This window comes from Phlebotomus papatasi, chromosome 2 (assembly GCF_024763615.1).
Source record: "Phlebotomus papatasi isolate M1 chromosome 2, Ppap_2.1, whole genome shotgun sequence".
Taxonomy (NCBI): domain Eukaryota; kingdom Metazoa; phylum Arthropoda; class Insecta; order Diptera; family Psychodidae; genus Phlebotomus; species Phlebotomus papatasi.
This window is the reverse complement of record NC_077223.1, coordinates 49,746,628-49,770,187: the sequence shown is the minus strand read 5'-3', so window position 1 is coordinate 49,770,187 and position 23,560 is coordinate 49,746,628. Positions and strand designations below refer to the sequence as shown.

Genomic DNA, 23,560 nt, shown 5'->3' with positions numbered 1-23,560 from the left:
TTTCTTTTTAAAAAAAAATAATAACATTAACAGAAGATGTACGGTCTGAAGATGAAATTTGACGTAGAGTTGTCAATTTAGTGGAGTGCCTTTGATTTAATATTTGAAGAGTATTTCATTCGAAGAAGCCTGAGTAGATTATCAAATTGTCCTTTGGCCATTGTCATTTAAACATAGACAGCACCTGTCGCATATGGATATGTCGCATATGCATAAGGTGATGCAAGAAGAGGAGCTGAGTAGGCTGAATAGGTGGATACAACCGGAGAGGCTACAAGTGGAGCTGACACACCATGGTAAGTACTCTCTACAACAGCTGCAGCAGGCTCTGCAACATAAGGAGCAGAATAGGTGATCACTGCTGGCTTCGGCTTAGCCATCACAGCAGATACAGCAACAATGAAGAAGATGGCAATCTTGAAATAAATAATAAATAAAACGATACTCATAAAATAATAATTCACAAAAAATTATCTTTTGTATGATATTTCGTCAAGTGCTAACAAACAAAATAAGTTTTGCTTTGTATGCATTGACACTTCAGTAAAAGTAAATGAAATCTAGATTTAGTCGTCTTGCTTACTCTCATACGCGATTTCGAAAATAATTTTACAAACAAAACTTATTGTGGTCTGGGAATCATGACCACCACACTATAACTTATTTATAAACATATTTTCCAAATTTCCTATGAGAGTGAGAAGGATAACTGGATCTAGATTTCATTAACTCTCACTGAAATATTGAAAACATGTTTACAAAACAAAAGTTATTGTGCGTTAGGCATTATGTCCAACGCACAATAACTTTTGATTGTAAATATTTTTCAAAATTCCCTATGAGAGTGAATGAGATGACTAGGTCTGGGTTTCATTTACTCTCATTGAAATGTCAAAAACATGTTTACAAAACAGAAGTTATTGTGCGCTGAGCATTATGCCCAGCGCACAATAACTTTTGTTTGTAAACATGTTTTCAAAATTTCGCACGAGAATGAGCGAGATGACTAGATCTAGATCCCACTCATTCTCATTAAAATGTCAAAAACATGTTTACTAAACAAAAGTTATTGTGCGTTGGGCATTATGAGTTATGCCCAGCGCACAATAGCAATAACTTTTGTTTAGTAAACATGTTTTTGACATTTCAATGAGAGTGAATGAAACATAGATGTAGTCATCTCACTCATTCTCATGGGAAATTTTGAGAACATGTTTACAAACAAAAGTTATTGTGTATAATGCCCAACGCACAATAACTTATGTTTGTAAACATGTTTTCAAAATTTTCTATGAGAATGAGCGAAATGACTAGATCTAGATCTCATTCACTCTCATTGCAATATCAAAAACATGTTTACTAAACAAAAGTTATTGTGCGTTTTGCATAATGCCCAACGCACAATACCTTTTGTTTGTAAACATGTTTTCGAAGCTTCCTGTGAGAGAGAGAGTGAGATCTAGTCATCTCGCTCTCTCTTATAGGCAGTTTCGAAAACATGTTTACAAAACAAAAGTTATTGTGCGTTGGGCATTATACACAATAACTTTTGTTTGTAAACATGTTCTCAAAATTTCCCATGAGAATGAACGAGATGACTAGATCTATGTTTCATTCACTCTCATTGAAATGTCAAAAACATGTTTACTAAACAAAAGTTATTGTGCGTTGGTCATTATGCCCAGCGCACAATAACTTTTGTTTGTAAGCATGTTTTCAAAATTTTCTACAGGAATGAGGGAGATGGCTAGATCTAGATCTCACTGATTCTCATTAAAATGTCAAAAAGATGTTTACAAAACAGAAGTTATTGTGCGCTGAGCATTATGCCCAGCGCACAATAACTTTTGTTTTGAAAACATATTTTTGACAATTCAGTGAAGGTGAATGAAACCGAGATCTAGTTGTCTCGCTCTCTCTCATAGGAAAATTTGAAAACATGTTTACAAATAAAAATTATTGTGTGCTGGGCATTAGGCATAACGCACAATAACTTTTGTTTAGTAAACATGTTTTTGACATTTCAGTGAGAGTGAGTGAGATCTTGATCTAGTCATCTCGCTCATTCTCATGGGAAATTTTGAAAACATGTTTACAAACAAAAGTTATTGTGCGTTGGTCATTATGCTCAACACACTAATAACTTCTTTTTTTATAAATGTTTTCGGAATTGTCTAAAAGGCTGTGTGAGATGGCTAAATCTAGATTGCATTCAGTCTCACTGAATTGTAAAAATACATGTTTATAAAACAAAAGTTATTGTGCGGTGGGTACAGGAATATTATATAAGGGAAGAGTACCCCGGATCGGAATGTTAAGAGCAGGGGCATGACATTTCCTGCGTTTCCCATATCTTTCTAGCGTGCCGAAAAAACTTTTGGGTTTATTAGCTGTTTTCTGTCAGTGTAGAATGAATTAGCAAAAAACATAAATACAATATAAAGGCCAACTTAATATTGAACGAGCAACCGAAATCTACAAATTGGCAACTTACGTAGTTTCGGAGATATCTTGTGAAATGTGTACGAAAACAGGGAAAAATTTACACTAAAACTGCTCGCATTGTTCAGAGCTAATGTCACGGTTAAGAGACATGCTCGATGTTTAGTTTAAAATATAAGCATCAAAATACTATTTGGTATTTTTGTGTTTACTAATCGGTATACTAGTGATTCATTTAACTATATCTGCGCATTTGAATTTTAAATTTTAAGAATGAATTAATAAAAAATAGATGTAATTGCAACGATGTACTCTGTACCTCGGATCGTCACAAATTTAATCAGGTTTATTACGGAAAATTGGTTTTAAAAATTAAATCTAAACTAATGCACTGCATTCTTATGAGAGTTAAATGGTGAAAAGTAGCTAATAATTTTTAAAAATACATTTGAATTGGTGCGACAATCTGATAGTAACCTGACGATCAGAGGAACACTGCCGATCGCTGGTGCTCTTCCCTTACATAACTAACAATATCTTCTTCGCAAGTTCCACAGTTAATATGAATATTCAATCTATGTAGCATACACTATTTTCGATCATGGCCTGACCCCCGAGTTTTGATTTTATTATTTCTTTTAATTATTTTTATATAAAAAATGTTATCCACCCAATTTAATTTTTTGGTAATTTTAAAGTTAGTAAATGTTTCTTTTGTGGTAGCAATAAATTAATTACTATAAGAAAAAAAGGCATTGTATAAATGAGCAGTAAAAAGTTAAAATTGAGCAGTAACAAAAAAATTTAAAACAATGATATTATCGTCCAAATTGTGGCAAAAGAAAAATAAAGTGCTTTTTATTCTATCTGCAACAATTTTAAATGTTAAATGTGTAAATTAGATCCATTTTTGTCAAGATTTAAGTTTTTTACTGACCATAATTAGATATTTTACTGCTCATATTTAAATTTTTATTGATCATTTTGAATTCTTTACTGCTCATTTGTTTTTTTTTTTCAATAAAAAATAAAAAGTTCTGCAACTTGGAATACGCGTTATTTAAAAAAAATGCACATTTTTTCAACACTTAACTTCACGAAAAAAAATATTTCTTGTACTTCAACACTGTTTTGATGAAATATTTGATAAAACAATCCTCCTATGTACTGCGACCATTACGACGAACAATTATTTGAATCGTTAAATATTTTTAAGGAGCATTTATCATTTCACAGTAGTTACAGCTGAACACTTGGTATTACGGCACCATGTAACTTTCATAGTGGTTTATTTAAAAATAAATAAAAAGACACAATTTTTTCCAATAAAAAATACTTTTTACAGTAATTTCTATACGATTACATTGATTTATTATAATCTATTCTTTATATTTTATTAATCTCACAACTTAAACCTCCACGATTGCATGCAAATCTTTTACTTAAAATTGTCGATTATTAATTTGATTAAAAAAATCTTTTCAGCACTTACAAGTTTCATTTTGTTTTATTTAATGAGAATATTCGTGCACAAAACAGCTAAAGAAGATCCACTTTACTGGAGGAGGTACAAAACGATACTGATGTTGATAAGGAACATTGGGCATAATATTTATACTCGGTGAAAAAATATCTACCTATGAGTGAAAAACATATCATCCTTCGTTCAATCACGATACAATTCAAAATGAAATTAAAATTCGCATCATGTTCAACACCTCGATTGTTGTTAATTCAATTGGTGTAACATTGCTGATACCTTTGCAATACAAAAAACTAAATGTTTATGAAATTCTATGCTATTTGAATATGATATAACTTAAAATTGAGCCATTCGCATTAAATACCTCTCGCTCAACAATTTTAGTGTGTCAAAGTTTTGCTTAAATAAATTGTTCCTTCTCTTATCATCCGTCCTTTGCTCACGCGCTTTATTTTCACTAACTTAACCTTCACATAATTTTTTTGTTTTACGCTCAGCATTTCAATGAATCACAAATTACAGTCCATCGAACTTATCCGCATAGCTTTTCCATGTTTTTTTTTAATATCAGTTTAATTGTACTCACAATTCAAAATCAAAGTTTTCAGTACAAAGATGTTTTATCGCTCAAAACATGATCAATCTGATCAATTTAATTTTATAAACGTTCAGTTAACCTTTTAGATTACCGAAGTGCGATTCAGATTTATTTCCTATCATCACTTCATTCTGAAATTTATGCATTTTATAACAGTTCCAGTTTCCTGTCTGATAAATCATATGTTAAGATCAAATTGCTCCTATTTGATAAATCATTGTTAGATTTGAACATGTTTTTTTTTAACATTCTTCGATTGCAAATTGCAAAACAATTTCCTTCCACTTTAAAATTGATAATAAAAACAGAACAATAAAATAAATTTGAATTTTGTTGTTCTGCAGAGGTTATAACCATTTTGTATTTTAAATATTAATGAACTTAGATTGATCACATCCATTACACAAGTGTAACAGGGGTGATTTTGCCAGCATAGGGGAAAGTACTCTCCCTTCGAACATTCATGCCTTCGAATAATGTGAATTTCTTTCATTTTTCCTAAGAGACTTACACATAATTATTACATATCAATAGTTGATAAATAGGTTAACTAATATTTAATATAAATGTGTACGTCTCTTAGGAAAACTTAAAGAAATTCACATTATTCCAAGGCATGAACGTTCGAAAGGAGAGTACTTTCCCCTATCAAAAAACAAAAAAAGAATATATGTTATTGAATGTATGTAGCCCGCAAAATATGATTAGTCACCTTATTTTTTGAACACACCAATAATGAGTTTTATTTAAATTTTTCTAAAATTATTTTGATCAAAATTTATTTGTATGAATGTTTAGTGCTCAGCACACAATAACTTTTCTTTAGTAAACATGTTTTTGAAATTTCAGTGAGAGTGAATGAAACCTAGATCTCAGTCATCTCGCACACTCTCATAGGAAATTTTGAAAACATATTTACAAACAAAAGTTATTGTGCATTGGGCATAATAGCGCACAATAACTTTTGTTTGTAAACATGTTTTAAAATTTTTCTATGAGAGAGAGCGAGATGACTAGATCTAGATCTCACTCACTCTTGTTGAAATGTCAAAAAACATATTTACAAAATAAAAGTTATTGTGCGTTGGGCATAATGCAAAGTGCAATAAAAATATGATTTTTATTTATTTTTAATATTTATTATTCATGTTGTTTTGGATTCATTTTTATTATTCATTTTCGTTTTAGAAAAGTGTGAACAACATATTTCTTCATAAAGTTTAAAATGACGAGTGACGGGCCGAAAAAGGCTCATTTGCGGGAACTTCTTTTGTTCTGCTTTCGCTAAAAGAAATCTGCGGCTGAAGCACATAGAAATCTTGTAGAGACTTACGGCGACAATGCTCCATCAGAAACTACATGCAGAGATTGGTTTAGATGGGTTTAGAAGACGCTTCAAAAAGAATAACTTACATATCGCACGTTTATTATTACAACGGCCTATCTCGGTTTTTGTTGATTTTGAGTTATTATTGTTTTCTAATAGGAAATTTATTAAATATTCATTATATGTAATAATCTTAAAAACTTTGTTAGAAATATTTTTAATAATTTCAAGTATTTTTCAAGCGTGCAAAATAAAAGAAGCGTACAAGTGACGTATGATTATTTACCTGGAGGCCTTTAGTGTTACAATGGCGTTTTTCGTGGAATTATACGCCATTATTCCACTGATGTGAATCCTACGCCACTGTATCACTATAAATGGTGTTCATTTTTTTTTTTTTTTGAAAATTAGTGTAGTTGCGTGTAGTTATTTGGTTTACAACAGAGAAAAGTCGCAAGATTTTGTGAATAATATTATGATTTATTGTGATTAATCATTTAAAAAAAAAGTGGGATTACTAAATAAAAATTAATGAAACGTGATCTTATGTCTTTGTGTCAAAGAAATCTCATTCCAAAGAAGTATCACACATTTTATCAAAATCTTAATTAAAAAAAAACTTTTTTTTTAGAAAAGCTAAAACGAGATCTGAAAAAAAATGAAATGAATTCATCAAAAAATAAAATGAAGTTTAAATAAATTACACAATTTTTATGTATTTGACTTTAAAGGATTTATAATTTTTAAAATTAATTTAACATACTTCGTAGTCAAGCATCAAGGAGATACTGCTTAAGTGCAAGAAAAATAATTCTGTTAAAAAGGCTAAACAAGAGACGTATGTTAAAATTCCTGTCTGAATTTTTAGTATTACAGTGGTGGATTTTTTGGTAATTTTGTCACATTTAGTGTAAAAGTGACGGTCCATTTTTAATTTATTTTTATAATAATATTTTTGATCAATAAAAGTCGGACATTTCGTCTTCTACATATATGGACAGTTCAGAATCACATACTAGCAATTTTGAAAGTTTATTAAGTTTTTTAAGCCGTCTCCTGAAACTGACTGATATTTAATCGAGATGTGTAAGTCTCTTCTCGACACGATTCATAATAACAATGTAAGTCTGTAAGTCTCTTAAGAAAAATAAAAGAAAATTTACATTATTCAAAGGAATGAACGTTCGAAGGGGGAGTACTGTCCCCCGGTGGCAGCCAAAATCCAGAAAGCCAAAATCCCGAAAGCCAAAATCCCGGAAGACAAAATCCCGAATGTTCAAAATCCTGAGAGAGATGAAATTATATGGAGGAAAATGTTTAGAATAATTTCCCAAGACACAGAAGATTTCCCTTTGCCTCCAGCAAGCGCGGGTGGAATCGTGCGAGTAGCTATGACACTTTTTTTTTTAAGAATTTGGGATTTTGACTTTCGGTATTTTGGCCCATTCGGGATTTTGGCTTTCGGGATTTTGGCGTTCGGGATTTTGGCTTTCGGAATTTTAGTTTTCGGGATTTTGACCGGGACCCCTTTCCCTGGATAATAACATTTTTTTATAAATATGAAAACTTAAGACATTGTCATAATTTGTTTAAATAATAATAAATTGTTTTTATTTAAAATAGTTAATTATTGGCTACAGAAAAATTCCCCATGAGCCTACATGAAACAAAAATGATTTCACAAATTGACTCCCAATGGTAGGCAAACTTGCATAATTGTGTGCATAATTCCGTCAGGTGCATAACCTCGAAGTGCATAATGCCGGGACTGATTGTAGACAGTTTATCGTCTTTATTTTCTCTAAAATCATTCTTAATCAGAGGTGTGCAAGAAACCGTTAAAACCGAATTAACGTCAAAATAAGTTTGTTATAGTAGTGTTTTGACCATTGACGTACATGTTTCATTTGACGTTAATTCGGTTTCAACGGTTTCTTGCACACCTCTGTTCTTAATACATTTTAAAATGAATAAAAATGTAGACAGGTGGCCTATTCCGACCACCTTCATTCTCATAGTTGCTTGCCCTTCCGGAATTCATACAATGCCTTTTTCAAATCATCTTGCTCGTCGAAGCGATATTTTTTTGTTATTTTTCTGCATTGTATAATCACTAGAATATGCAAAAACTAAAAATTCATGGAAATTCGGGGAACAAAAAATGTGGACGAAATTGCAAGCTGGTCGGAATTTGTCACACTTACCACTTACCCAATAATACGAATAAAAGAGAATTCGTTAAAAAGGTAAGAAGTGTCGTACGACAGTACAAAATAATTCATATTATTTTTTCTAATGGGTATCGCAAGTGGAGATGAAAGAAAATAATTTTACTGGGGTATTTACGTCTACGTCAAAATATACTCCAGTGGAGCAGTGATTGGGTGTATGTGCGAATTAATTAAAGAAGTATTTAGTTAAATTTTAGTAATATTTTAAAAATTTTATCGTATTTATTTGGTAATGTGATTGGTGTTAAACATGGGAAGCGAGGATAAATTTTGTCTGACGGTGTGCGAGGGATACTTTGCTCAATGTCTGGAAGGGCAAGAGGACGACGTTCTTATGGATCCCTATCTGAATGGCTACAAAGAACTGAACAAGTAATATTAAAAATATTTCCCAATCAAATCCGACTGGTAAGAGTGGAATCATTCTTTTTAGGTTTTTCCAGCTGTTGGGAAAGGTGTTCGGATTTGTTAGTAGCGATGTAAAGTCCAAAGTTGAAATTCTTGAGGAATTAAAGACAAAGGAGGGAAAAGAGAATTTTAAGTCTTTTCAAAAAATGATTGCATATGAGAAGGATAGTGGATTACTGGAGAAAAAAGACTACGTATCAGGTTGTCGAACACTTTTACGTTTGCACCGAGGCCTCGGTAATTGATTGATTCTCGTTATCTATTTTCAAAACACTTTATATTCAAAGCTTATGTGCTTTTTTTCCAATTAAAAGATTTTATCAGAGAATTTTTGCGACAACTGGGAACACTAAGTCCAGATGATAAGACAGGAACTTGTTGCCAGAATGCATATAACGCGACTCTGGCTAATTTTCACCCTTGGTTGATCCGCAAAGGTGTCTCAGTGGCAGTTTATGGCCTTCCGACTCGTGACCAACTACTTGATCGTGTCTGCAAAGATAAGCAGGCTGCTGTTGAGGCTCTTCCTCGCACCTTAGAAATCCTCAAACAGGTGTACGATCGTACCCAATCAATGTACACTGCTCATGATTTACACGGACTTCCGTGAGTCCAGCTGAAACGCTTTGCTCAAGACATTGCATCATTCCAAGGATTTTATACCAATTGAGAGAGTATTTTTTAAATTTAATAATACACTGATAAAGCTCAAAATAGTGCTTTATCATTTTAGTCAAATTTTGTTTTAGTTATTATGCTTCTCGCTAAAAGTTCTCATTATCAGTTAGCAAAGAACCACTAAGCCATATCATACTTTCAATCCTTTCAATGCTTATGCAATTATTTTAATTTACTTGCTAAGTAATTATTAGTTTCTTGGGAGGGAAACTATTTCCAAATTCCGCGTTTCTAAATTTATATAGAGATTTATAAAGAATGGATGGCAAGATGCTTTACTATTTTTCATTAGGTGAGATTCTCAACAATATCCCCTATACTGTAATCATTACAAAATTTCATGACCTCAGATTGGGTTCAAACTTTACCAAAATGTGATTTGCCACTCTATGCTTGTTGCAGATTCTAAATTTGAATTTAAATAAATTATAGGGGTCAGAGCCTTTATAGATTAGAGTTGCTTTTACGGTTAGGAGTTGCCAGATAGAAAAGAAGCATGTAGAAGTGTCAGTTTTTAGAGGGAATTCTGCTCCAAAGGACTCTAAGAGAGATTGCAGAAATTGAGAGATTTTATAAGTAAAATTAGAAGAAAACTAGAATATATGTTACAAGAGGAATTTATTTATAGGATAGAAAATAGAGACAAAGATTTCTGAAGGACGAACACGAGTAGGATTGATCTTTGAAAAGTTGATGAAAAGAATTACCTGTAAATAGAAAATCCAGGAAATATTGTAATAGAAGTTTGAGGGATCTCTATTTATAGGGCAATTAGGATAAAAAAGTGAGCAGGAGGAATTAGGGGAGATTTAAGAGGGCACCTTTGAACGCTCAGGTAAAGAAAGAAAAAGATAGGTTAGATGTTCAATGGCTGATCACCCCTCTTTTTCCAGATCTTAAATTGTTCACATTTCATTTCGCACCCGTCCCGATTCCTTTTGATCGCATATAGCATCTTATAGCTGGACAGATCCTCAAATATTTCTATTCTAAAAACAAAAATGATTTATCAGCTCTAGAGCAACCGATAAGATCAAGTTCTTCGACAAAACTAGAGAACAGTCTGATTTGATCTACATTTCGCCTATAGGGGAAAGTTCTCTCCCTTCAAACGTTCACGCCTTCGAATAATGTGAATTTTACTTTATCTTTCCTAAAAGTGACCTACACATAATTATATTTCAAAGATCAACTTCATTTTGGACAGACTCAAACATTGATAACGTTATTGTCAGCATCCTAGTAGAAGAAAGCTTTTGCATACATCTGATAATTTTGGTTCTAATTCAAAATTTGCATTTATTTTAGAAATTTCATTCGAAATTACTGTATAATATTTCCCAAATTCATCTTCAAATCGAATTTGCATGCAATTGGTATTTTTTCACGTTGAGAATCTCACCTACAATAAGCTGATGTAGGCTTATCACTAGTTTTTTTTCACAATTTTTCTTAAATTTTTCTTTGGAACCATAGAATGTTTCAATTGTGTTCATACTCATAATTCTTTTTTACTAATCTTAAGACATGCTCAAAATAACGTGCAGTCAAAGAATTGAGAAAAAAATTATTTTATCGAATCAAACAGAATCGGTTGAATTTGTCCGAAATTCAAAAAAAGCAACGTTCTGTAGCCATTTGAAATTCAATAACCTTTGCAAAAAATTTACTAAAATTTTTATCATAAAATGTGATTGGCGCGTTTTATTTTTAGAATTTTCTTTTAGGAAATGGGATAGAGTTTTTTTTAAGTTTGACCTCTGTAGCGCCTTTGTAGCGCCCGGATTATATCATGATAATTTTTTAAACAAAACTTTAAATCCGCAAAGTTACATTAAAATAAGACTCCCTGAGGTTTTCAGATAATACATTGTGGTTTCAAAAAAAAAAAAAAGGAATTATACTCTGGTGCTTGAGAAATAAATAGCTTCTGTCAATGAGAACAAAGGCTTATCACATGTTTGTTTTGTATTATCTACCAAATCCAATAAAGCTTCAATATTTTTGAATATTTTAGTTTTTTTTAAGGAAAAAGCTTGAATATATACTCTCAAAAATCCTAAACTTTGTTTTAAAATTGTTCTTATGAGCTATAGCCACGCCAGTCCTTTTTGCGGTCCTTTTAGTATTACAAAATGACTTCATGAGCTGGATATAATACGAACAGGTAATAATAATTGAAAATATTTTCCTGAACCACACTGGTGAAAATCTACGCCGATCAAAGTCGATACTTCAATAATAATTCAAGATCTTTCTTAGAACGATTCAAAAGATCTGTTAATTACTCTGTGAGCCCCTGATCATGAACAATATTCTGCGCGATATATCCCCAATGAGCAGGAAAATACTGAAAGAGTTTCCAAAAATCTAGTTATCCGCCAATTTGGCAAATATTTTCCATATTCTGTAGAGAAGAACATCCTTTTGACAAACTTTTCTTGTTATTTTGACAAAACTTTTTCTCAGATTGCTTAGCCATATGGCTTAACTCATCTAATTTATTATGAGTCAAACTATTTGGAACAATTATGACTTAGAATTGGACATTAAGAGCAAATGATCTATAATGCCTTAGACACACTTACGATTTAAGCCGACAGACGTCTTAACGCAATTATAATCAAAATAATGATTTTGACTAGATTTCCATCAGTTTCCCACTTACTAATTTGTGTTCCTCAGCGTAACACTTTAAGGACGAGTGGGACAATTGTGTCCCAAAAACAAAATCTATTTTTTTTAATTTTTTATGACTATTTAGAGATTAAAATAACTTTCTTCAGTTAAAAAAAAATTGTTTTGTTTTTTGGAATACCGGAGTCCCACTCGTCCTTAACCCTTTAAGGACAAGACACTTTTACGGACCGAAAATTCAACAATAAAAATGAAATTAGTAAACATAATCAATGATAAGTCTTACATATTCCCCGGCTTCACTGGGTTCTTTCCCCTAATTGTGAAGTTTGGGCATGTGATTCCCTTTTCGGGGGTGACTTGGCTCCGGGGTACTACTGATGGGGTGTCTGGGGGGTGGATTTGGGTGGGTGTCATGTTTGCTGAGGGGTCTTTGGAGGTTTTTCCCCTATGGGCTTGGTCTCAATTTCCCGTATCTTAATCTAAGCTTAGTCCTCTGTATGTTACTTATTATTAGCTATTGTGCTTTTCGTGCACTTTACGTGGGTGGGTGCTGTTTCGCGAATGTATTTTGTGAGCTTCTGATTTAATCCACACCTCATATTTGTTTCCTTTGATATTCTGTTTATCGTATAACTTATTTATTTATTTATTACTTACTATATTTATATTTAAAATACCTTTTTGTTATTTCTTTAAGCTTTATTTATTATATTAAATGCCATACGGCTGTACCAGCCTGGCCATTGTCTCTTGCTTGACATTTCCCATTCCAAAAGATACCATTTATGTATGAAATTATTGTAAAAACGACTTATACAACCTGTGAAGGAGTTTTCCATCGTTTTCACTCTGGAGGTTGGTCACCAACGCTAAGACGTCGATGGACGCATGGGAGGTGGGAAATGTGAAATGCAAGATGAAAATAAATACAATACAATACAATACAATATAATCTTGGAAAGTCCAACAGAGTCTGATTTGCTGTATTTTTTGCTGAATAATAATTATCACTATAAATGAAAAATATTACGAAGGAGTATTGTAGTGTTATTCCCAAAAAGATTTTGCTTAAAAAATTATAAAATAAATAAAATCAATTATGAATATGAGAATTTAAAATATCGTCGTTTTTGAGCTAAAATATTTACTACATAGCAAGAAGCTAGAGACTTGCAAAAAATATTCTAGATTCCTTCAACCTCATACTTTACAATTATGTACTAACATTAGAAAAAGAACTTTAGGTAGTTAGGAAAAATTATTTTCTCTATGGTGCACCGGTGTTCCAATAGTCCTTAAAGGGAGGGTTCAGCTGAGAAACGGATTAGTAAGAAACTGATAGAATTGTAATCTGAACATTATGGGGAAAGTGCCCATGCTTTGCACGGTTGCAAGCTTGATAATAACTAAGTTTTCCTATATTTCTGAATAAATGTGACTCTGCAAGATATTTTAAAAGCGCGACATTTTCCCCTAAGTTTTAAAATATGAGTGCGATATGTCACATTTATTGAAAAACATAGGAAAAATTTAGTCATTATGAAGCTCGGGACCGTGCAAAGCATGGGCACATTTGCCTATTTTGATTATATGTAATTACGTTAAGCCAAGTCGGCTTAAGTGATAAGTGTGTCTAGGGCATAAGATTCGGAAAAATCAATAAAACTACACAGTAAAAAAATGTGTAAAATTTTACTACTAGTGCAAAATCGATCATTTTTGTTGTTTAATTTAAAAAGGTTTAAAAAATGCACAAAATTTTGATAATTATTGTCACGTGATTAAAAATTACCACTATTATAGTTGAAAAATTTTCAACAACGTTATTTAATTTGAAAATGTGTAAAATTTTAATACTGTAATAGTGTGAAATCGAATAAATTAATTATTTTATTGCGATCTGTGTAGAATTTCTCACTGTTATAATCATAAAAATTTTTCAACACTATTTCGTGATTTAAAACTGTTTGACGAGTTCTAAAAATTACCACTATTATAGTATGATTACAGTTTTTTACATTATTATAGTGTGAAAATATATACAACTTTATGGTATTTTTTGTCACATGATCAAAAATTAACACTATTATAGTTTGATCATAATTTTTAACACTATTATAGTGTGAAGTCTTGTGTATTTCAACAATATTTGTTGAATTTTTAAACATAGAAGTTGTTGAATTTTTAAACAAAAGTTGTTGAATTTTGAGATCTAGTCTCCGGCGAGTGGTCTTCAAAGTTGAAGCCAATTTCTTACTTTCACTATAAATAAATATACTAAATTTTTGTTTAAATAATTTTTTCCTTGGAGCACTGTGAGCTCAGTCCGAGATCAATTTAGGAATTGGCTTCATATAGCTCCATATAAAAAGGCCAACTTGCCAGGTGCTTGTTTGAGATAAAAGTTGTTGAATTTTTTAACAAAAGTTGTGTAAAAATTGTTGAATTTCCAATTAAGACTTATACTTCAGTCGAGATACTTTTCATTGGGCAAAAGTTGTATAGAACATCAAATATTTATATGCATAATAAGTATATCGTGAAAATCCGAGCATCAGATGTAATCATTTCGCAAGGGGGGATCCCGAGTACAGGAAAAGCCAATAAAAATGTCTAAGAAGGCAAAAAAAATCAAAATCTTCGAAATGAAAAGAAAATTCAACAATAAACAGAATTCAACAATTTTTGAATTTACACATAAAAATTCAACAATTTTTAAATTCAACAATTCTAAATTCAACATCTTGAAATTCAACAACTTTAAATTAAATAATTTTAAATTAAACACTTTTTCCAAATTTAACACTATAATAGTGGTGTGAAAGATTACACACTATAATAGTGTTAATTTTTTTTACTGTGTAGTTGCGATTTAAAATTTTGAGGCCAAAACCTCTGGAGATCTCTTCTTGACCCATTCAGTCAATGTACCAGAAATACTTGAGATAGAATATACATATTTTGGGATTAGTTTCCTACAGATCAATAGATGAATTTTTTGAAAAGAAAATAATTTTACCTATTATGGGGGCGCCGGGAGCCCCTATCAAACACACGTCTTAACAGTCGCTGAATTTAAATTCTGTGCCTTAATTCATTACAAACTCTATTGATTTAGATAGAGTAACTATCCAATAAAACAAATTGGCAACTAGAATTCAAATCAGGAAAGAGGATGAAGGCCAATTTTAACAAATTCGACGGGATGTCGAATTTTCCGTTCGCCATTTTGAGAAAAAATTTTGCATGACCCTCCGCGAAGCAAGAAAACAATAACAAAATGTATTTTCATCTCTGTCGGACCATTTTTCCCAAGTAATTGAAGAACTAAAGTTACTAAAAAATCCATTCCCGACAGCAATTCGGATAAAAGTTACCCAGAAATAAATCATCTAAAATCACTCAATTTGCGTATGATGTATAATACCATGGTAAGGAATGGGTTAATACTACATTAACAATATCTTAAGGCCTCTACACACTGAGAGCAATTTGCCTAAAAAATGCTTTTTTTTTAAGAAAATTTCCTATCATATCGTAGGCAGCGATACCAAAATAAAAAAATAAAAAATAAATTTTTGACGAAAATTGTTTCCAATGTGTAGGAGTCCATCACGCTTACTAAAAGACATTAAAATTTATTTTTAAATAAAAAATGTATAATCATAACTATAATCAATGTATATAAGAATCACATATAAATCCTACGCGTGTTATTAATGCTATTAACAGTCATTTCTGAAAACATATTATCTGCCATAAGAATGCCTGCGATGGATGCTGTGATAAAGCAAACACAGGTTCCTGCTATGAATCCTCGAATGGCCACGGCTGTAATTGCAGATCGTCTCTCAGGCGCCATAGCTCCCAGTCCTCCGATCATAATGCCCAAAGAACTAGGATTAGCGAAACCACAAATGGCAAATGTACAAATTGCTATACTACGGGGATGCAGAGCAACATCAGGATTTGCCACACCCTCACTTATAGCATCTCCGAGTGCTTTATATGCTACAAACTCATTCACCACGGTTTTAATTCCAATTATCTGTCCAATGCGATCGCAATCCTGATCTGGAACTCCGATAATCCAAGCTAATGGTAAGAAAATTTTTCCAAAGATGAGTTCTAGTGATATATCATCAGCCCCAACGAGATTCCCGAAGAATCCCAATAGTCCATTAATGAAGGCAACAAAGGATACGAATGCAATTAAATTTGCAATTATTCCCAAAACTAGAGATATTGCTGTAACAGCTCCATTTGTGGCAGCATCCAAAATTGATGAATCAGTTGTCTTTTCCATTTCGATGTTGTCTGAACTTGTGATACTCTTTTCCGTTTCGGGATAAAAGAGCTTTGAGTAACATAAACTGCCTGGTGCTGCCATAACTGTAGCCGTGATAAGATATGCTGGATTAGCACCAAAGGAGATATATGCTGCCAAAACCGAACCTGCCACAGTGGCAAATCCCGATGTCATAATAGCATGCATTTCAGAGAGCGTGAGTTTCTAGAAATTAAAAAAAAAATGTATATATTTCAGACTTTGAATTTTGAAATGCTAAAATAAAATTTATAGTTTCCTGAATAATTCACCTTTAAATATGGACGAATCAACAATGGTGATTCCGTTTGTCCTAAGAAAATATTAGCTGCAGCATTCACACTTTCACACACCGTAGTTCCTAAGCACACCTGTAGGATCCATCCTAATTTTATTACTACCCACTGCATCACTCCCAAGTAGTATAAAACAGAAATCATAAAACTGAAGAAAAATATCACAGTGAGCACCTGAAAAATGAATTAAGTTCTTTAAGTGTTTTGCAAACATACAACTAAAACACTAAAGATACTAACAACAAAAGCAAATACTCCAGAAGATATTAAAAATTCTCCATATACGAATTCGGCACCCTGATTTGCATAGTTGAGGAATGTTGTAACCTTGTGGCCAATGCAATCAAATATACTGCGTCCAATATCCCATCGGATACAGAATAGTCCTAGGAGAAATTGTAGAATAGTACCCATAACAACTGGACGCCAATTTATCTGGAATTAAAATGAACATTAAATGAGACAAGATATTAAATGAGATTTTCAACATAATAATAGTTTATTTAATTCATGCTATTAAACCTCTTAAAGGACGATTGGGTCACTGCTGACTCAAAAATGAAACTTTTCCTAAGGCCTTCTAAAGTTGTATTTTGCTCTAAAAAGTTATAAAAAATTATTTTTTCTGACCCTTAATTTTTGACCTTCTCGTCCTTAAAGGGTTAACCATAAAAGTACAATATTTAATCTTTCTGCAATATTAACGCAAAAGGTTTTAAAAATTCAGTCATTGAGATCTGATTTACGGCGTTATCACACTTGCACATTAAAATTTTAATGTGATTCACATTAATTGTCGCTCGTGAGCATGCAAATATGTTATTTGTGTCTTTGAGTCACTTAATATTTGTGGTTTTTCTATTTATTGATAAAGAAGTGGACTTGGCCTGCAAAAATAAGTTTAAATTTACCTAAAGCATAAATATTTTTCACATTAAAAAATTAAAGAGAAAATCGCATTAATTTTTCGCATTAATACTATAAATCAATTTATATCAAATTTTGCGGGCCAAGTCTACCTTTTTATCAACAAATAGATCAAATTTTGAATATAAAATTATTCAAACACACAAATTACACATTTGGACTCTCACCAGCGACAATTAATGTGAATCATATTAAAATTTTAATGTGCAAGTGTGATAACACAGTTAGGGAGGCCTTTTTTGAAAAAAAAAGACTTACTTTGCAGTAATCGCAAATACTCAGAGTCAAATAACAAAATATAATACTGTTAGTAGATGAGTTAAACTAATAGTTAAACGTAGGATTTTTGAAAAAAATAAATTTGTATTTTTAGGAGAATTTTATGTAAAAAATTTCATTTTCGATGTACCACGTTTCGTCTTGTAAAATACAGTGTGAATACAATTAAATAAAAAAATTGTTTTGATTTTTGACATCTGATGAATCTAATCTGAGTTAATCGTAATTATGCAATTTTAGAAAAACTGCAAAAATCAAATCTGAATGGCAGAAGTTTTCAAATTACAAAAAAGTCATCAGGAAAATATTAGTTTAAATGTTGTACTACTGTATGCTTAAGAGCTGGAACTAAATAAATTTTTCATTGTGTGGAAAGAAAAAAAAGAGAACATATTATGCTGTTTTTTGGACTTGATGAACGATGTAACCCCTTAACTGAACTCAAAACTTAATTAAAATAATATTTTGGAATCACATGCGCATCCGAATTTACATTAAGAATAAGCCTGAATACAAGGCCAAAAGAATCGATTTTTTAAATATCGTCAGTTAAATCAGCATTTGTCGTAACATCATTTTTGCGATTTTGGAATATATACATATTTAGAATCGGCGTAATTTTGTTTATTAAACGCACTTGAGAAAAAGAAACTTTTATAAGCCCATTAAAAATTATTTTAAACAAAAATTATCGTAAGTGTCCTTAATTAATAAAAATTTATCAGAATTTGTCGTAACTTCCATTTTTGGGGAAGTTACGACAAATTTTCATACAACATTTTTCTCTAATCAGCATTTGCCGTAACTTATTTTGCTCGTTTGCGTGGCTTGTTTGCTGCAAAAATATAATATTTCTCATTAAAATGTTCACAAACTCTTCCAAGTATCCAAAGACAGTGCGAATAATGCAACATTAAATCATTTCAATTCAATATTTGTAAGAAAAAACTAAGAAAAAATCCCTGCCCATCTGTCATTAATTTAAAACAAAACAAGCGACGCCACACATAAAATTTCTTCAATAAAACTTATGAAATAAAAGCTTTTTGGGGTGGGAATACCAATTTAATTGCCTAATTTAGTCAAATAAAGGCACTTATTATCACTAAAATAATTCAAATTAACATAATACATTTTAGAAAATTGTCGTAACTTTCCAAAATCTCCATACATTGGAAGTTACGGCTTTATAAACGATGGAAGTTACGATAAAATCTTATTGTGTTTCATCAAACATATTATATCTCAATATCTCAGCTTTTAAATCATTTTATGAAGATTTTCTTGAGTTAACTTACAGTTTATTAGTCCCACTTTTATTATTTTGAGAATAAAACACCGGTTTTCACCTGGTTGGGATTTATTCCTTACTTCTCTTTGTAAAGAGAAGAAAGGAATAAATCCTAACCAGGTCAAAACCCGTGTTTTATTCTCATCAACCAAAACTGACCGAACTACATCTATTTATTATTTTGACTCTAAAGTATCGCATTCGGGGCTCATTTTTAAGAAAAACTATGCTGAACTGAAAATTTCGTCTCCTGAAAAGTTGTCAAAAGGAAGAATACGACAAATGCTGATTTAACTGACGATATGGCTTAGCCTTTTAAGGACGAGAAAGTCAAAAATTAGTGGTCAGAAAAAAATAATTTTTTCTAACTTTTTAGAGCAAAACGTAATTTTAGAATTTTAGATGGACGTAGGAAAAAAAATGTTTTTCGGTCACCGGTGATCATAATTATACCATAAAAATTTCATTACAGAGAAGGAAGCTAAAGAATGTCTTCCAGGTGATGTCAGATCCATCTCCTCACCCCCCCTTCCACTATTTTCGAACATCCTCAAATTTTGTTTTCTGAGTAACACATCCATCGATCGATGTGAAATCTTAGTAAATTAAATTATAGCCGGACCTAAGAGGTTTAGATTAAAAAAACTTAAACCCTCCACGTGCTATAACAGGGCAACAAGTGATTTTTTGAATGTCCGTATCTCCCCGGTTCTAATATCAGAACTTGATCAATGAGCTTGTTTTGGAAAGCTCACGCGAAATGCTCCAACTCTTCTGACACCCCAACTTCATCTGATTTAACCTAATGGCCTCTACACACTAGAGGAATTTATGTCCATATTGAAGAAAATTCCCTACGTTTGTGTAGGAAAAACATTTTTAATATGGACATAATTTTCTCTAGTGTGTAGAGGCCATAAAGTTCGACATATCAAAACAGTAGTTCGCATATCTCCGTCAATGTTCCTTAACCTGAGCTATAACCAAATATTTACTTGACGGGACCATATCTTCGGTGTTTATTAAGCGATTTTTATGAAATTTTAGTAAATACATAGTATCTGACATCGAGACCTTTCTGACGATGGGTTGCATTCGTCCCAACTCCACCTTGCTGTACCCCGACCATTGCTCTAACGAACTTAACCGGACTCTATCTCTAAAGCGGTCTTTAGACTAGAAGTTTAGTCTAGTTCCCGTAGGTTTCAAAATCCTAAATATCGTGCAATCCGTGCAATTTAATTGCTTCTTGAGAGTCTAATAGGTTATTTATCTTTAATAATCCAATCCTAAATTAAATTTTCCCAAAAAATCATGATTGATAAGAAATTGAAGCAGTTAAGCCATTGAATGTCTTAAGGTCTGAAGCCTGGGCTATTCGCAATTTTGTCGAATTAATGAAAAAATAGCAAAAAAAAAACTTCAAAACCGACTAAGATGAATAAGGACTTTTTCTTCGGAATTAAGGAATTGAATGTCCAGCTTTTTACAGAAAATAAAGTTTCATCCCGAAATATGGTTTTTTAAAACTATTAAAAAAGTTCCAATTTTGCAATTTTCTTCTGTTTTTCTTATATTGTGAAATACACTTATAAATTTTAAAAATTAAGTTAGATTTTTTTTCCCACGGAAGAATTACGAGCTGCAAATAAACTTCCAAATGGTGTGCTATGATGAGGCTTTCTTATAAATTACTCATTAATCCGCCAATTTGCAATGTGTCTTTTCGAAAAACTGTAATAAAAATATAATAAAAAAAATATGACGCTTAATCGTATCTTTCTCTCTCAAAAGAAATTGCGAAAAACAGCTAAATTTTGGCCTTCTAAATTCAAGTCAAGCTCCCCCAATAAACAACGATCATGGCATACGTCATTTTTTAACTCTTTCGTCTCCTTTGGGACTCTGGGTACCCATGGAAAAAATAATTTTTTTAGACTATTTAGAATCGATAAAATTCCGATTCTTGAGGATGATTACAAACTATAAGGATGTCAAAATCTAGGATATTTTTTGCAGGATCCCAATTAACTCCTGAGCTAAGATATTCTTGGTCAAAAATCGTGAATTTTCGATTTTCTGCTTCCTTGCACATATTGTGACTTTTTTCATATTTCTAGACCCGAATAAGGAAAAACCTCTCGGGGCCAATAAGTATGATAACTAACAATTACAGATTACATAAATTCGAAAACTATTTTTTCTCTTAAATTTTCAAAAAACTTGTTCAAACTTGATGGGAATTCTCGTCCCCAAAAATCTTGAGGTCAAATGTAAGGTTATCCCGCCAATGCCCGCCATTTGCTTTTCGACTCCAACCGTGTAAGAAAATTCAAGCGGGAGCGAAATTTTTGTCAATATGGCCGATAATTTTGACATTTGGCAGCGAAGGAGATTGCTTTCGGGGAAGTTTTTCCTATTCTTCCAGATTTTGGTGAATTCTGATTGTCCAGGAAGTGTTTTTTTGGCTCTTGAGAAAGCTTAATGTGTCTGCAATAACATCCTGTTGAGAGAAATGTGTGTTAAAGTGCTATTCTGTGAAATATTTTGAGGAATCTGTTGGCAAGCAGGAGCTGGGTGTCCTTTTCAGCACTTCCTGGACATCCCACAAGATACTGGTCAATAATTCTTCTTGTTTTAGTGATCAACATTGTAAAGGAGTCATTTGACATGCAAAAATAATTCACAAAATTGATATTATTGGCTTTTGGAAAATTGAAGTTTGTCCAAGTTTCTATCTTTTGCATTCTTTAGGGGACGAGAGTTCCCATGAGTTTTCCAATTTCCCAGAGGCGGAGAAAATTCTTTCTCTACAAAAGTATCATATTTGACCAGTAAGACTTACAATAAAGTGAGTTTTACTGAAATTCGTTCGCTGGATATGTTGTGGTCCGGAAAGAGTTAATGTATGTTTTTTCTATATATAATTATTAAATCTTTTTAATTTAATTTTTAGTCAATTAAGTTTTATTTACTTACATATGACGGATGCTTAGAAAATATGAATCCAAAGAAGAGTATAATTCCAATTCCCAGTAATCCTCGGAGCCTATTTCGATTATCTGTAGTCTCAAAAATCAAAAAGACCACAAATGCGGCCAGCACAATTAAAAAGGCTGTAATTCGAATGTACCGTGATTTGAAAATATTTCCTATGAATTTTGAAAATGGGTTGATAAACTTCTTGTAAAGGTGTTGACCCCAGAAACGCTTGATGACTTGAAAGTAAATTAATCCTCCATACAAAAATACCAGAAGGATTATCAGAAATCCGTAGCCATGGCACCAACCCAAATCACAGTTATCATTTGTAGAGCATGCTGTGTAAAAAAAAGAACAGTACTCCATTATAAGTTAATAAAAACGTTTATGATAATCATAAGAATATTACTGTATTCCACAAAGAAGTGTGTTGCGAAACCAAAATAGATTAACACCAAAATATTGAGTACTACGAGAAAGATAGCAATAATTGTGGATTTGTAGGTTGCTAAAAATGACCATATTTTATCTAAGAAAGTGGTTTTCTTCAAAGAAATTGGATCAACTGCACTGGGAGTTAACACTTCTTCGGCATCCTGTTTCTTTTCACTTTTCTCAATCTCTTCCAAACGCGCCTGGAATGTTTACATAAATTTAATTAATTCGAGGATTACAAATTTTTTTCACAATATTTTTTACCTCTTCCATTTCAAAGGCCCGATTGTCTGCACCACTCATTGTTTCTGTGAATATAGGTAACACGTTGCAAAGATGCTTTTTATTCACATTTTCTCACGATTTTGAATTTGTGTTCTTGAAAACTATTATCATTCGTCACAATTCAGTGAATGAACCAATACATCAAATGTAAAGTATCCAATACCTGAGACTAAAAAGCGTTTGTTGGCGTTATCTTTAAAGCGTCAAAAGATATGAAAGAAAAAATGAGCAATAAAGTCACTTGAGAGCTTATAACGACTAATAAATTTGTGAGAATAAATATGTGATCACAGCGTAAAATTTTCGACACGAAACTACATGCGGGACTCGTTAGATGCGATTTTTCTGTGAAAAACAGGTTTCATTCAACTCACATTCGTACACTTGACCCTCAGACAAAATATATGTTGAAAACTTTTCTTAATAATTGTAAAGTATGGTGTTTAGTAAATAGTTTTTATTTTGCTAATTAACTAAAAAAAAAAGCACAATTTATCCAGTAATATCGTAAAATTAAAACTGTCTGAATTAGATTACGAAATAATAAAAAAAAATATCCGGCAAGAAAAACGACTTTAGTCCCGGATTGTTGGATGGAGAATGATTTTAGTGTATTCGCAAAGATAGGTGTAGAATGGCATATTAGTTATCAGTTTATACCTTTTCTGTTGATTATTTTGCTGTTGTAATTGATGAAATCTTAAACTTTTCTTGGAACTGTTCAATAAATTCGTGCTAGTCTTATCTTGGTATTCATATATTCAGTTAAGTGGGTCTTAGATCTTACAAAACAACCCACTTTTCAAGATAATCGATATACAAAGATATATTATAGGTACATTTATAAATATCATTATCAAAAATAATAAAATGTCCGATAATTTAATAATTCTTTACACTTTACATTTACACCATCACAAAACAAATTATC

General features: G+C 31.9%; 3 protein-coding genes across 4 annotated transcripts; 1 reads left to right on the top strand and 2 right to left on the bottom strand.

Moving 5' to 3' along the window:
• Positions 1-14: 14 nt before the first annotated feature.
• LOC129801622 (uncharacterized) lies at positions 15-4,030 on the bottom strand. The gene is made up of 2 exons (XM_055846845.1): positions 3,935-4,030; positions 15-416 (listed from the first exon to the last, which is right to left on the bottom strand). Exons 1-2 carry the CDS (start codon positions 3,941-3,943, stop codon positions 168-170), a joined length of 258 nt encoding a protein of 85 aa, XP_055702820.1. The 5' UTR covers positions 3,944-4,030; the 3' UTR covers positions 15-167.
• Positions 4,031-8,188: 4,158 nt separating this feature from the next.
• Positions 8,189-11,183, top strand: LOC129801589 (ceramide-1-phosphate transfer protein). Its single transcript, XM_055846811.1, has 3 exons — positions 8,189-8,453; positions 8,515-8,726; positions 8,804-11,183. Exons 1-3 carry the CDS (start codon positions 8,332-8,334, stop codon positions 9,097-9,099), a joined length of 630 nt encoding a protein of 209 aa, XP_055702786.1. The 5' UTR covers positions 8,189-8,331; the 3' UTR covers positions 9,100-11,183.
• A 4,242-nt stretch (positions 11,184-15,425) lies between these two features.
• LOC129801489 (solute carrier family 28 member 3) lies at positions 15,426-23,253 on the bottom strand. Of its 2 annotated transcripts, none has more exons than XM_055846597.1 (7): positions 22,793-23,253; positions 22,609-22,652; positions 22,319-22,544; positions 21,907-22,247; positions 16,671-16,865; positions 16,407-16,604; positions 15,426-16,320 (listed from the first exon to the last, which is right to left on the bottom strand). In XM_055846597.1, the coding sequence occupies exons 2-7, from the start codon at positions 22,645-22,647 to the stop codon at positions 15,499-15,501; spliced, it is 1,821 nt and encodes a 606-aa protein (XP_055702572.1). In that variant the 5' UTR covers positions 22,648-22,652; positions 22,793-23,253; the 3' UTR covers positions 15,426-15,498. The 2 variants fall into 2 exon arrangements, with proteins under 2 accessions (XP_055702572.1, XP_055702573.1); XM_055846598.1 differs by having other exon boundaries at positions 23,004-23,237.
• Positions 23,254-23,560: the final 307 nt, after the last annotated feature.